This window comes from Bactrocera oleae, chromosome 5 (genome assembly GCF_042242935.1).
Source record: "Bactrocera oleae isolate idBacOlea1 chromosome 5, idBacOlea1, whole genome shotgun sequence".
In the NCBI taxonomy this organism is placed as follows: Eukaryota; Metazoa; Arthropoda; class Insecta; order Diptera; family Tephritidae; genus Bactrocera; species Bactrocera oleae.
In genome coordinates this window covers 55,578,488-55,593,453 of record NC_091539.1, presented here as the reverse complement: position 1 = coordinate 55,593,453, position 14,966 = coordinate 55,578,488, and the positions used below count along the sequence as shown (strand labels likewise).

The 14,966-nt window shown below is 32.2% G+C and overlaps 1 protein-coding gene across 5 annotated transcripts in view; it reads right to left on the bottom strand.

Moving 5' to 3' along the window:
- Nost (Nostrin) overlaps positions 1-14,966 on the bottom strand; it is a 99,754-nt gene that overhangs the window by 57,880 nt on the left and 26,908 nt on the right. For 3 of the 5 annotated variants that reach the window (XM_070110598.1, XM_070110600.1, XM_070110599.1), the window contains exon 3: positions 9,994-10,065. The exons of the other annotated variants lie outside the window; for them this stretch is intronic. In XM_070110598.1, the coding sequence (XP_069966699.1) occupies positions 9,994-10,065 (72 nt within the window). The remainder of the gene's footprint in view (positions 1-9,993; positions 10,066-14,966) is intronic. 5 annotated transcript variants of the gene reach the window in all.

The window sequence follows — 14,966 nt, the reverse complement described above, 5'->3', positions numbered from 1 at the left end:
TAAAATATATTTTTAGCGTTTTTTTTTTTAATTCCACTATATAAACAAAAGATTCTATGAACTTATCGCACAAAAACTATAAAAGTCATAAAAAGTAAGATAGTTTATGAATTTGAGACATTATCTTGTGAAGTTATGTACAATATTACGCTTTATTTAATTTAAGGTTAGACTCTGACTGACCTCAAATAACTTTTGAACGAGTCAACTTTGCAAAAAGTTATATCAGACTCTTTTTGTAGATCGTTAAATTCTCTACAAGAATAACTGTATTTTAATTTTTACTTCAAAGCAATTTGTACAGATGCATTAAACATCGAAACAAAATATACCTGAGTTATTTATATAGAAATTCAATATTAATATTAGGAGCTGAAACTTTTCAAGCATTTTTTTTCATTTCTGTCGATATTATTATGGTATCTAACTTCTTTTTTTTTACTTACTATAATAAATATAATACTATATTTACATATACTATATACCATAAAAATAATTCATCAGAGTAGAGTATGTGACTAAAGTAAGTCTACGCGGTTTTTTATTAGTACACGTTTGAAGTAAAGTAAAAATTTATAAAAATCACTTATAACAGAGGTGGACAGCAATTAAATTTATTTATTTTTCGATTTAAAAAAAAAAAGAGTTTCACACATACATAACATATATGGTATGCTAATAACATTACAGAGGTTATAAACAAACTAAAGTTTTCAAACACATTAATGGCTTATATGCAATCGAAGTAATGTGTCCTTATTTACAAATTTTGAATTATTAACGAAAGTTACAATATTTAAAAAAAAAAAAAATAATAATTTTTTGATTCAAACTGGATATTTTTTTTTTTTTTAATTAAATTTCTCAATAAAATTGTTTCATTGTTTACCATATAGTTGAGTTGGAATTAAATGCTCGCATAACACAAATGTCTCAACTATTTCCCTCGACAATCGGAATGAGACTCATAAAGCATCAACTAAATTAAAACTTGCCGTTTAAACTGTTTCTCGTTCAACTTTATGCTTCAATTGCTTATATTCAAGATAATTTGAATTGATGCTTTATGAGTCTCATTGTCATTTGGGTACTTTGATTGAAGTATAAGTACATTAATTAAAAATTATTGTTACACTTATACAAATGAATATGTGTGTATGAAAATTAAAAAAAAAATTTAAAATAATATTATTATGGACAAGAAATGAGCAATAAAAGAGGTTTATATATACCTAAGTTGATTTGTCAATCAAACGGAAATCCGTATGCTATAGGGCCGCGAGCTTGCGCTTTAATTTTATATTGAAACAACTTTTTCAAGCGCAGGTGTATTTTTACACACATATACATAGTTTATTTTAAGTACTTGGAAGTAATTATTGAAACTACATTTCTGTATTTATAATTGTACTAGTTTTAATATGACTCGATTAGTCGCTGTGTACTTATTTATATACTAGTTCTTACATTAGGTTGGTGCATGATTTTCGAGCTCGAATTTTAGACTAATATAAAGAAATAAATAATAAAAATAAATAATTAATTATTGTTTAAACAATTGAGTTTGTCAGTTTCTGCTTTTTAACTGACATTATATTAGCCGTTTTGTCGGTTTTATGGTGACTGACGTACTAAACAAATGATGTTCAAAAAAGTATACAAATATGTTATCGATTACCACGAAAAATTAAAAAAAAATATTACACAGGTGGCAATTCTTTTCAGAAATATTTGCAAGTATAGGCGGCTTTATTGAGAACTTGATATCCACATTGTATGAGTTTTATTGTCATATCAATTTTAATAAGGTACAATTTTTAAATTCCCAAACTTTTTCAGCTTATACTGATTATTTACCTACTAATTTTAAAACTAATATAACTAAAATAAATAGCAAAAGGTGGCAGAATCTAAAACATCCTACACAATTTGTCCGAAATAGATCGGTTTTACCACAGCGTCTTAAGAAGTTTTATTTCAAAAAAAGTAAGATAATTGAACTACCCTAATACAAGGTTTGTATTTAATAAAAGTACACCTAAAGTTAAAATATACCATATTTATCCCAAAAAATTACAGAGATGCCGTAATTTATCAAAAACTATTTTTTTGCTATTTTTCTCTTTACCGTTAAGCGGCTTACATGTGCAGTTATGAATTTGACACGGTTGAGTAGGACAGTATGCACGAGTATTTGCCAAGTACAAAGCTTAATTGCAAAAAGTAGCCGCAAAAGTGGAGGAAAAGTCTAAGATTTTTAGTAAAAAATAAAATAAAATAAAATAAAACTGTTAAGTAAAGTAGACATAATGAATGAAGAGCGCATAACCGTTTTGGTTAATTGAAAGCGGCGCTGCAGTGATGCGTAAATGTTGACGCAACACCAGCCAACAAGCAGCAACAATGCATGACCTGCCTCACCTGCGCTGATATGAAAGGTACAACAAAAAACAAGCAGATGAAAACAAATTAATAAAAAAAAAGTGATTGCTTAACATTTAAAAGCTTATCGACCGGAACTCAGACGATTATTTTCGGCCAACAGCAGCAACGGCAACGGAAGCTGCGGCAGATAAGCCCATAACGGTGACGGTGACAAGTTGCCAACGTGGCGTAACAAGTTCGACGCTAAGGAGCCTTATAATGGCTACGAGGTGTTTAGTTAGTGGTCGACATGGCGCATAAACACCTTTTGCCGTCCATATTTTGTTATGACTTTTACCACGACTGCTTTTTTATTTTAATTTTTTTGCTTTTTTGACTATGGTGTTAAAAAAATCGAAGTTGGGCTTTGGTCGTTAGCAACTTTCTCTGCAAAATGTAGTAACTGTTTTCTATGTACCATATGTATGTGCGTACGAGTAGTTTTTGTTATCGCTGCTAATTACTTTTTGCAAATAGTTTTTATAGCTATTTATAGTGTGCTATAACGGTTTTTATTTGCCTAGTTTCATATTATTGGTAACCACTGTGGTCAATTACACCAAAGACGGTTGGTTTTACAGCCGATGCAGTCTAAACTTACTCTTTGCCTTTTGCTTTGTCAATTTGCTTTTATTGAATTTGAATTGCCGTTTTATCAAAATGACTGGGTACATTACATACGTGTACGTACTAATACGGTATTTATTTATTTTGCTTTGATCTGAGCGTTGTCACTGCTATTATGCGTTTCATATTCATGTTGGTTTGGGTTTTTATATTTTAGAGGTTTTTGTAAGCATATATGGTAGGTCCCAACTGGAAAACAAGTATTTCAAGGAAAATACTTGATATTGAAACTACCGAAGACAAGGTTGTATTTAAGATGCATGTTATAGGTATTACTCTCAACGCATCAGTAAATAGCTAATATCTGTACTTACACAATAGTGGCAAGGAATTTCGAACATAATGGTTAGACTAGGCCTCTCGAAAGTAAATTGCTTTTAACATGTGGAATCGTCAAGTCTCTTACGATAGAGACGGAGAAAAGTTAGTGCACAAGACTTCTTATTGCACCAATTAAGAAACTGAGATTGAGAACGTCTAGTAAAATAATAGATAAATTGAAAATAAGGAAGATATGAACCGACAGGGTACGAAATTTTAGGTTTTGAACCTCAGCAGATTTGGGTTTCAGCACACCCTAATTAGAATGCATTTAATAAATTATTGTATGTGGCTTGTAAGAGTATTTCGAACATCATAAGAGCTAATAAAGTAGACTACGTAGCTAATAAATAATTTTGTAGAACAAAAAATCAGCCTGAGAGAAGAGGCTTCTAACAATATCGAGAATAGATCCTACAAACATTACTGAAACAAAATTAGAACTAAATTAAAAATAAAGAGCAATATTTGCAAAAGAGTGGCACAAATTATCAAGCAGAAAGGTACCACCACAAAAAAACTTGTATTATGCTCCAAAATTAGATGATATTTGACCAGAAATTATATTTTTCATACAATCGAAAAACTGGGGTGCTATTGTTTAGAGAAACATTTGTAAAATATGCAGAAAAAAAGATAATAAAAGTGATCGCATGATTTTTCATCGAGTTAAAACTACAGCCAATTTGAGAAATGTGGTTTCGATAAACACGTGTTTAAAGATAAAGGGATAAAGCTGATTCAACTGAGCGGCAAAATTTTAGAAGATTGTTGCTCAAAAACTATTTAAGATATAATATATATTTGAAATTTTAGTATGTTATTTTGAAAGTTGTAAACTATCGAAATATGAAAAAAATGCAAAAATGTCGTTCCTTTAAGGATTTTCTTATATGATAAACTGAGTGTTTGTGGCTAAAATTTAACACTAACATTACCAATAAACTTGAGTTTGTGGTACAACGTGAACGTACTGTGACACATATTTATTTGCAAGAAATTATTACTGAAGGCTTTAAATTCAAATCTGCATAAATAACATAACTAATTGAAAACTTTACTTAAACACGTGACAGAAAGATTTGTATTGGGCTTAAGTAATTTTCAATACCGGTTTTCCAGGTGTTATCAATCATATGTAAGTAAAAGGAATTATATTACAAGTTTATAAGCGCATTGCTAAAAAGATAATGAATATTATAAAGCGTAATGTTTAATTTGCAAGCAGATAATTCTTGAGAGTATAAGGAAATAAATACAAAATAATGTATTGAATGTCCATTCAGGTGTTAGTTGTAAACAACTTGGGTATATGTAGTCATCTATCTTACATATTGCATTACGCAGGTGGATTGTTTATAGTCAATATTGATGTTATGTTATTAAGAATTTAAAATGTATAATATATGGTACAATGCATGTTTCATTTTACTAAAGTACGGCAATACGAGTGGAAATATAATTTAAGGTTTATTTTAATTCCACTAATAGGCATCATAAACCGCAAAACAACAGAAGCAAGTAGACATTTTTAGAAATCTGCGAAAACGAATTGTCTTCACAGAAGAATACGAGATTTTTACCATGTACGACTTTTTAAAATCCTTAAAGCTCAAAATAAAGAAAACGATGCAGAGATATCAAAGGCAGGAAGTCATAATAAAGAAAATATCTAGAGGTCTACTTGAAAATAGTTAAAGTATTACCTTTTTACTTATAAAATATATTTTAATAAATCGTGACCAAAAATTCTAAAAACTATCTATTATTTCGTAATTTGACTATAGTTAAAATAAAATCAGTACTTTTTCAATAGATGGAGGACTTTAGTAATCTCTATTTCAAATAAAAGAGCCACATGTGGATAATCTAATCGTAGTGAGCCAACGCAAACGTTGGCTAAGCCAGGATAGACGATCAGAAAGGTTTTGTTATGTGTTGGATGGTATTGGTAGAAAATCATCTACGAAAAGCTGTTGGCCTAATGCTTTATTCGGAACTGAACTGTCAATAATTGGACCTTCCAAAAGAAGCAATCGTTCAGATGCGATCAGTTTTGGCCAATATGAGAAGAACTGTGTTCTATTAGAACAACGCTAGGCCGCACACATGTGTTAAGCCAGAAGCATCGGGTGCTTAATTGGGAGATTCTTATGCATCCACATTAGAGTCCAAACCTGGCACCGAGTGATTGCTACCTGTTTCTGTCTATGGTTGGAATGATTTTACGGGTAAAAAAATATCCTCAAAAGAAGTTTCAAATTAACTTCAAAATAGCAAAAATTTATCGAACAAAACGGTGCGTATTTGACATTAATTAGAAAACTTAATGCAAAAATAATGATATCTCTCTTTCTCTTTCTTACTAGACCTTAGTAACATATACAAAATACAATTATTCTTTCACATAATTGAACTCGTTTTAAATATTCCCCTACATGATTCAGATTGTGTATTTAAAAAAATTTATTAATATAGAATAACTGATTTTCCAAAAAATGTAAATATTAAGCAACTGTTAAATATCAATTAAATGTATAATAATGTTAAAAGTTTTCAAATCGATATAATATAAAATATAAATAGCTACACATTGTGCATTTAGGCGTACATCCTATAGAGTAATACAAACATAAATATGCCCAGTGAAGATCTTCTCAAACTGAGCAAAATCGTTAAATTAGCATTTTCACAATCGAAAGCGCAGCTCAATGTAAAACCGATTACAATAAATAATGCCTTAATTACCACAATTGTGCATTAATTTGCCTTGAACGTAACAATCATAAACACGTTGAAATACAACGCTGCGCACAGTAGCAACTGGTTTAACTCCACTTTTCCGACAATTTTATGATCAAAATGAAATTGAGAGTTTTTAAGTGAATTGCAAACGAACGAATATTATTTCACATTTGGCAACGTTTCACTTATTGGAAGAAGACAGCTTTGCCACGCAGCAGATAGGGAAAACACATTCGAGAGTAGTCGGTAGCCAATGCGATATAACTGCTGCAGCAACATGTTTGCACACTGTGATGGGCAACAAATCTTGTCGATTCGCAAAAGACAGTCAAACTGCCAATAAATTGGCGCTTTCGAAATTGAGATGAAAAAGAAGCAATTTTTCGTATATTTTCGCTAAATTTACGAATACGAGCTGACCGCTTGAAGCATTAAAATGTTGCTAAAGCAGCGCTGAAGCTGTATATTGTTGGCGTTTATTAAATTTTCTTGTAATTAGAGCCGAAATAGCCCCCAAGATGTGCAACAACGAACACTGTAGTCGTTTCAACTGAAATGTGCAACGCTACAAGTCTATAAGGCAGAGAGAAGAGTGGCAGCGAGGAGAAGAAAAAAGAAAAACGCAAGCTGTGATTGCATAATTGTCGCGCTTGAATGAGATTGCAGCTGTGTGGCCGCATTGGCATAGTGATAAAGGTGACTTATGTGGGCGTAGCTGCAGCCACCCACCCAATACTAGAAATAGTTAAGGCGCTCCTCTATCCTCCACGACGCTCTATCTTTCGTTGATCACATCATAATTCCACGCATGATTTGCCGAAGCCTCTGTAGTGTGCCTCCAGAGCAGAAAGATACATGCCTTCATTACAACACATTTGCTTAAATAATTTCGTCGCAACACAGCCCTCCGGTTGCCGGCTCTCTCATTCAGCTATACAAAGCAGCTGCGCATGCGCATTGCGTGCAACAATGTATACAAACATGAAATAGTATTGAATCAGACATCGAAGTCGCTTATTATTTCATTGAATTATGAAAATTTGCTTATTTCTGCGAAGAGAGGTGGGCGCTGCCGTGTCGCATTCAAATTTGCTGCCACTCCAATTTGCCGGGTAATTTGTTCGAATATGAAAATTTGATGTTTTTCCACAGCCACGACGCTTAATAGCATTAATATTAGTAGTTGTTGTTGTTCGCTCTTTATTATTATTTTTTTAATGCTGTATTTCGTGCATTGGCTGTTCGCGCACTTTGCCGTGTGAATTTGTCTGAAATGTATGTGCATGTGAACATGACATTTGGTGCGCTAGCCGAAAACAAAAACCAAATCACTGTTATTTAACGTCTTAACGTTAACGAAACTGTCTAATAAATTTACATGTTGAGCATTAAATCATTAGCGTGGTCAGCTTGATGGGTGAATGACCGGTTTGAAATATATTTGTGAGATATATTTCTAAATAAAACAGATTACATAATACCATACCATATTCGATAAAATAGATATGATTTGCTAATAGAGGATTCCAAAAGTTTCCTTTAGGTTTTGATTAAGTTAACTTATATGGTATTATTTTTAAGGTTTTTGAAATTCCACAACAAACCAATTTTTACATTCAGTATAAGATGCTACAAAGACTTCAATAATTATTAAATCTGCTTGAATTTTTAATTTTAAATATTTAAAGTAAAAGTTTAGAAAAAGCAACATTAACTAATATTTTCATAGGAAAACCAAACGAAACTCATGCGTCCAGTTTTGCACGCCAACCTTATTATATCATATTTGGAGATTAGATTTACTGCTATTTTTTGGAGGAAGACGAAATTTAAAATATTATACTAATTAGTGGAGTTTGTACATTGTCAATTTAACGGTGTTATTGTTTTTTATAACAATTGAATTTTGGAAAAATTCTGTTATCGCAAACTAAAAAATTAGGTACATTGACCCGATTTTTTTTAACATTATTATCCAGAAAAGATGCTCTCTGCAATTCATTTATATATATCAAAGGTTGACTGCTAGTTTCGGTATACAGAGACACTGGGGTCCACATATTTGGTATCTGGGGTCTTGAAGAGTTCTGGTCCAATTTCGACAACTTTTAGTTGTGAGATAGCATATCGTGGAAGGATTATTTTTGCAAAGTTTTCGATAATGTTATTGGATCACTCGTCACTCGATGTACTGTAAAATAAAGGAAATTTTAAATTGCTTTATATGGCACGTAGGCGTGGTAATTTTGCTCATCTACATTAGCAACCGCTGTCGCTGTTTCTAGGAACAAAATATCAAATTAACACTTGCATAGAGAGAGGGGCGGACAAATAGTCGCCCAGAACTCAACTCGTCTTGTCAACCCCGTCCACTTATGTACACATATACAGCTCTAAATTTATCTTGATTAGTTTTAGGTGATACAAACAACCGTTAGGTGAAAAAAATTATTATACTCTGTAACAACATGCGAGACCTTAAAATGTATACTTTTCAAAATACTAATATAGGCAATTGCGCCTAAAAGTACACTAAATAATATTGAAATCAATCCGATAATTGTTTTGAAAAAAAGTTTAAATAGAGTACTAAACGTTTTTGTTTTAGAATAAATATTTTAAAGTTATTTACTACGTAGCAATTATTTATTAGAATAGGTTTTTAAAACAATATTAATACCAATTGAAATTAATTATTCTCTTGATATTATACCCAATGGACAATATTTGTATAGAACGTGTAAGGAAGACATTAAATATATAAGGAAAAGTGATGAAAATGTTTTAGTGTATGCTCCTAAAACAAATACATAGTAAAATATACGCTGATTGGATTGAAGAAGTTTATTAAATCTGAATAAATAAGAACACTTTGACATTCAGATCGTGCATTGTTAGAACCTTCTTTGATATGTTAAGTTAGTTTCAAAAAATGTGTAAATTTCATTGATGATTTCTCAAAGTAGATATATGTAAATATATTCATTGCTTCTAAAAATATACCATAAATATCGTAATTTATATTTTTTAACTTCTTTAAAATATTTATCATGATAAAACAGTTCAGTTAGTTAAGGGTTTCTTTACAAATTAAAAAGACAAGAATGAAATAATAGACTTTTTCGAAGTATTTGTGATAATTATGAAATACTGTATACGCCTTACAAAGATTTTATTTTTCAAAATTTGGTGATTTTTTTGCAAAATCAACAGAAAACAATCACAACGCATGCATTACAAATGTGTCTAAGGACCGAGCAAATCTTGGAAATATAGAAAATAGTACTTTTTCATGATTAATGGCTGTCAATGCTTAATAACTTGATACACAATATTTCAAAATTTTTTCTTATTTCACAAAACCTTAAAAACTCGGCTATGAACACCGTTAGACAACCAACAAAAAGTGCACATAAACATTTGCGCGCCACAACAGTATCCAATTTCCCAAGTAAATCTAAATTTCGAACGTCAAACCAGAAGTGATTTAGTAGCGGTGAGGGCAGTGAAAACACCTTAAAACAGCAGACTATGAAATTAGCAAATTAAGTTGCCACTCAAGGTGCTAACAGCGGCAGATAATACGAGCGTAAACCATAAAATCCGACACAAAATGCGAGACGCTTTTATCTATGTAGAATCGACCAGCGTAAACTCACATTGTTTGCCGCAATACAAAACCAAAAACAAAACGCAACAACAATAAAAACAGCAAGTTGCTACGCAGCTTTCAAACGCTCAATTTTTCCAGTTGGTGAACGAGTTTCACAAGCGAATTAAAGCAGTTAGACTTTTGTAATTAAAATGTGCGTATAAGTGCGGTTTATAAGCAAGTTCACTAGCATAATTAGGAGAACAGTTATTAAATGGACTTACCAAAATTACGTCTAGGTAATATTTGTTGAGCAAGAAAATGTCTTTGCGGATTTTCCACGCATTACGAAAGGGCTGTTCGAAGCGATGCAAGAAAGTGGAAGGAAAATAAAGATTGCAAGATAATTCGTTAGAAGTTTGTAGTTATTTTGAAGAAATTATAATCTTTAGCAATCGAGACGAAAACACAATACGGCACTTAGCACTCAAGACAAGGTACAAAAACAAATTTTATGGAAGATATGATATGCGCTTACAAATGTATATATATATACATATATGTTTAATACCAGGAGAATGCATGAATAAGACGGAAAAGCCGCCAGCAGATGACACGACAAGAAGCGTCTTAGCAGCGTGAATGTAATTCTCCAAGCTCGGCACAGTCATTGCCAAAGACAAGTGATCAACGATAAATAAATATATGTATGAGTGCCACTAGTTCACAGTTGCAGTATTGACTTACAATATTTAAATATGGTATATATGTGTGTTGTGTTTGTAGCAAAGTGAAGTGTATGGTCACGTTCTTTGTCAGCCGCTTGAGCGCTTCATGTTGCCGCTAGCAATGTTGAACTTCCACTTGATGCACATACGGAAACCAACAGCCAGACACCAACCAACGTTAACCACCAAGCAACGTTGCCCCACAACAGCAAACACATGGCTCAAAACACAAATACAACCACAACCACAACTAGCAACAAATGGTCAAGTGATGCGCGGCTTGGCGGTGTAACTGTAGTAAATTGTGTTAGAAAACAACTTATTGTTTGTTTGATGTGTTGTTACAGTTGTTGTTGCTGCTGTTGCTAGTGGTATTTGTTGGCTACTGTAGATATTTTTATATTTGACCCCGTTTCCGCGTTCATTTGACACACATTGGCAGCGCTTCTGTTTTAGCTTTTTGCTGTGCACATGATTTGTTGGTTTTTGTTGTTGTTGTAGCCAATATTATTACATACACACATATGTGTATGTTTAACGCCGTTTGCTCACTATATCTCCACCCATTTTTATTAACCATTTTTAGTTCACTGATCACTTTGTCTACTCACTTCTATACTTATTCGTATTTATTTGTTTTTATTTTTACTTTTATATGAGAAATATTGATTGTTGTTGCTAGTGTACGTTGATAGATGTATCACGTTTTTATTAACAGCTCAAAATAGCACATACTTGTATGTACATACATACAGACAAAGGTAAACAAATGTGAAAAATGGTTGGACAAATTACTTATTTATAATCACAAGAATAGCTACGTATGTAAAAGTATATTATATATTCAACATATATGTATATATGTATATATTTAGATATAATTTACACCTACATTATTACTTGAATTTAGAGGAAATTTTATTCTTAGCTTAAATGGAAAGTTCTTTAAGATTTTTCCGAGGATCTAATGGGTTTTAAAAGAAGCTCTTTCATGGCAGACATAACCTCGAAAGATTTATATTGTATCCTTATTACTATAAAAAACATTTACATTTAATTTTTTTTCGCCGGGATTTGATCTAACAACGCCGCAGAGACCTGTCACGCAATCAAGCCACTCGACTATAATGGATCATGTACAATTTCCTAGATAAATGGCTTCAATAATAACCTCGCGTTTTAACGAACTCCGTTAAATTATACCAAATCCTTTAGCCTTTACAGAATTATAAAAAAAGCCCTGCTCTTTCACTAAAAAAGTATTTTGTAAAGTTCATATATACCTATGTCCGAAAATCTCATTACCTCTAAATAATCCCGGCAAGATTTTCTTATTTCAACTATCAAACATCGCTAGCATAGTTTTATCCCGAAAACTGATATTTGAGAGAGCGTATAATATTGTAAGAAGCAAGACTGGGTGGAAATAAGACCAACCTTATATATGCCTAAAGCAACTTAAACGAGATCAACTTGAAAAGTAATGCTCCTGGAAAAGAGCAGTTGTGCTGAAGAGGTGAGATATATTTATGCTGGCCGCTTACCCCTTATCTTTGTGACTTTTTACTTAAAGTCACTTTGAGAATATAACTACTGTTAAAGCTAGACTTCACAAAGAACAATAATACGTCAAAATGTATATTACAATATAGCCCACTTGTAATGGGCAAATTTCGACGCGATCCATGTCGATGCCATTCAGGGATATTTCTTCCAGTAATTGAAAGTTTGATATTGCTCTATCAATCAGTCAAAAGTTATCATTATTCGACACTCCATTTACTTGAGAATCCTATTCATAACCCCTAATTAATAGCTTCAATCAGACCCCACTTCATAACAGCATCATTGTAGAGGGAGGACATGGCAGAGAGAGAGATAAGTAAAAGTCTTGGTTGTGCCAAGCTAAACTGTTACTGGGAAGGTAATAAAAGTCGAACAAAAATAGATATTCGCAGACAAAAATTCTAGCTGCTTGAGTTAATATCAATTTTTTACTGTAGACTTAAGTTCTATTCTAAGTTGCTACAAAGGTTTGAAATACATTTTTAACGAAAATACGATTACATGCGGGAAGTAACGAAAATCAGAGCATAAAACAAGCATGCATTAGAAACTATTAAAACTATATCGATTGTGAATTTATCGATCATTGTACAGTTTATCGGTCAATATCGATATACAGTACAATCGATTATCGCCACACTTAATTAAAATGTATTAAATTTAGGTAACACAATACTGTATTCGGGTTTTTGGTTTTGTATAAAGAAATTAATAAATTCTTTCAACAATCACATGTCAAAATATAAAAAAAAGAACAAGAAAACATAATAGCACACAACTCAAACCTATAAAACCTTCTCTAGAATTATTACTTCAACTGGCATTGTTTGCCGCTATTGCAAAAGTATCACAATTCACTGTGTGGCACACATATTGACAATGGATCAAAGGGGAAAGTAGCGCGCGCACTTGGGAAATTGTATGCCTTGTATATACATTTGTATATATGTATGAATGTATAGCATGGCTTAATATTTTATGAAGCGCAAAGTGGAGTAAGTTGTGATATAGTTGACAACTGTTGTTGCTGTTGTTTATTTTACGGTCTTGTGGAACACGTAGCGTCAAACCAGAAATGTCAACCCACTAAGCCAAAATGCTACATAATAAGCAAAAATATACTTATGAGTATATAGCAACCAGCTGCACAAGCGCCACCTTAGTGAGCTGTAGCTAATTTATTGAGCAACGAAGCGGACCCTCGAACGCTCGAAATGTATATCAAATTACTAAATACTACGAGTAGCTTGACAAATGATATGATATGGTGCAATGCGAAAGAGTAGCGACACCTAAAGACCTACAAAGGCACAAGTAGGCGGTTAAGAGATATACGAAAGCCAGAAATATAAATATATAAATATGACGCGAAAACAAGCTTCAAAGAAGTGGTGACATCAAGAAATGAGGTAAAGGTGAATATGTTAAAGAGGCGTTATGCGCATTACGAAAGTGACCCAGAAAGGTAATTGATCTATGAGAAAGAAGATATGGTTATGACATCGAAGACGTCAAAAAACGATTTAATTAAAATTGTGCTGTTCATCGATTCAAATAGGGTCTGTCATAAATTGCCTGCTTGTCGTCTTAATGTCTTATTCATCAACGACAAGTATTGTGGTTGCTTAATCTAAAATATATAATATATTTGTATATGTTTGTGTTGTTGATATTTTCGAGCAAATAGCTATATGTTTTAAGCCATTTCTGAACAATTAATACATTTTATGAGACGATTTTTTTTAGAAATTAATTTAAAGAAAATATTTATTTTACTCGAACTTTAAACCAAAGACACATCGAGTGGTAGTCATGAACTGGGTTACAACAACCGACTGGGAGAGACACCATGAATCATCACAAACCACGTCCTTGTGTGGAAGAAAATTTCATGATTGGATTTTTTTCTAACAGTCATAATTAATGATTCCTAAGCGATTTCCCTGGTATCTGAATGCTCCTACAGTAACAGAAATGGTATACAAAACTGGAATTGTCAAGGAAAGGATCGCGTATTTAATAGCAGTTCTGGAACTATTCGTGGAGTTTCTCTTTTTTTTTTGAAATTTCGTCTAGGTACTGTAATTTTGTAAAAGGCTAAAAGAATGATGAATAACATTAAAATAAGGTAAAAAGTCAATTTATCGCCAAATCCCATGAAGATATATTGTCAACAAAAAAGGTTTTACATGCAAGGACTTGCTTTTGATCAGTAAGTTTGTATGGCAGATATTTGCTTTAATGGTCTTATATCGATCTCTCAAAAACTGAGGGGCTAGTTTGCGCTACGTTTCGTTCGGTGTGTTACAATCTTCTCACTATACCCTGTTAAGAGTATAAAAAAACAAACAATCAACACAAATCGAAATTGAGTTCCGGCAAAAAGGAAAACGAGATTAAAGGTATGAAACCTTTAAAGGCTGAACTTATATTCGAACCGTTCTTGAGTTTTTTCGGACACCTTTTAAAACCCGCCGGGGGGTTTTCATACACGATCGAATGCGATGAATTTCATTCACTTTAACAAAAAACAAGAATGATACGCAGTAAAGAGTTTCAAAATCAAAATAATGAAATAAAAAATAGATTTTCTTATGAAACTGAAAGTTTAGCTCGAGAAATAAAAAAAAAAGATTATTATAAAGTTGGTATTAAAAATAATCGGTGTTTTAACAAGAATCTGGTAACATCTGCTGCATTTACTTCAGCAAAAATAATTAAAATAAGTCAAATAATTTACACTAACCATTAATTTTTGCGGTAACCAGTGAAAATCGCTGATTTTATATTAATTTCCACGACACTACTTCGTAAAACAAACACTTTGCTGCATGCTTACGAGTGAAAAAAAAATATATTTTTTCAAAATAACAACAGTAAAAATGATATTGACATATGAACGCGTGCAGCAAAGTAATTAGTCATGGTCGAGCGCATCAAAGGAGTTTTACTTTTATCATATA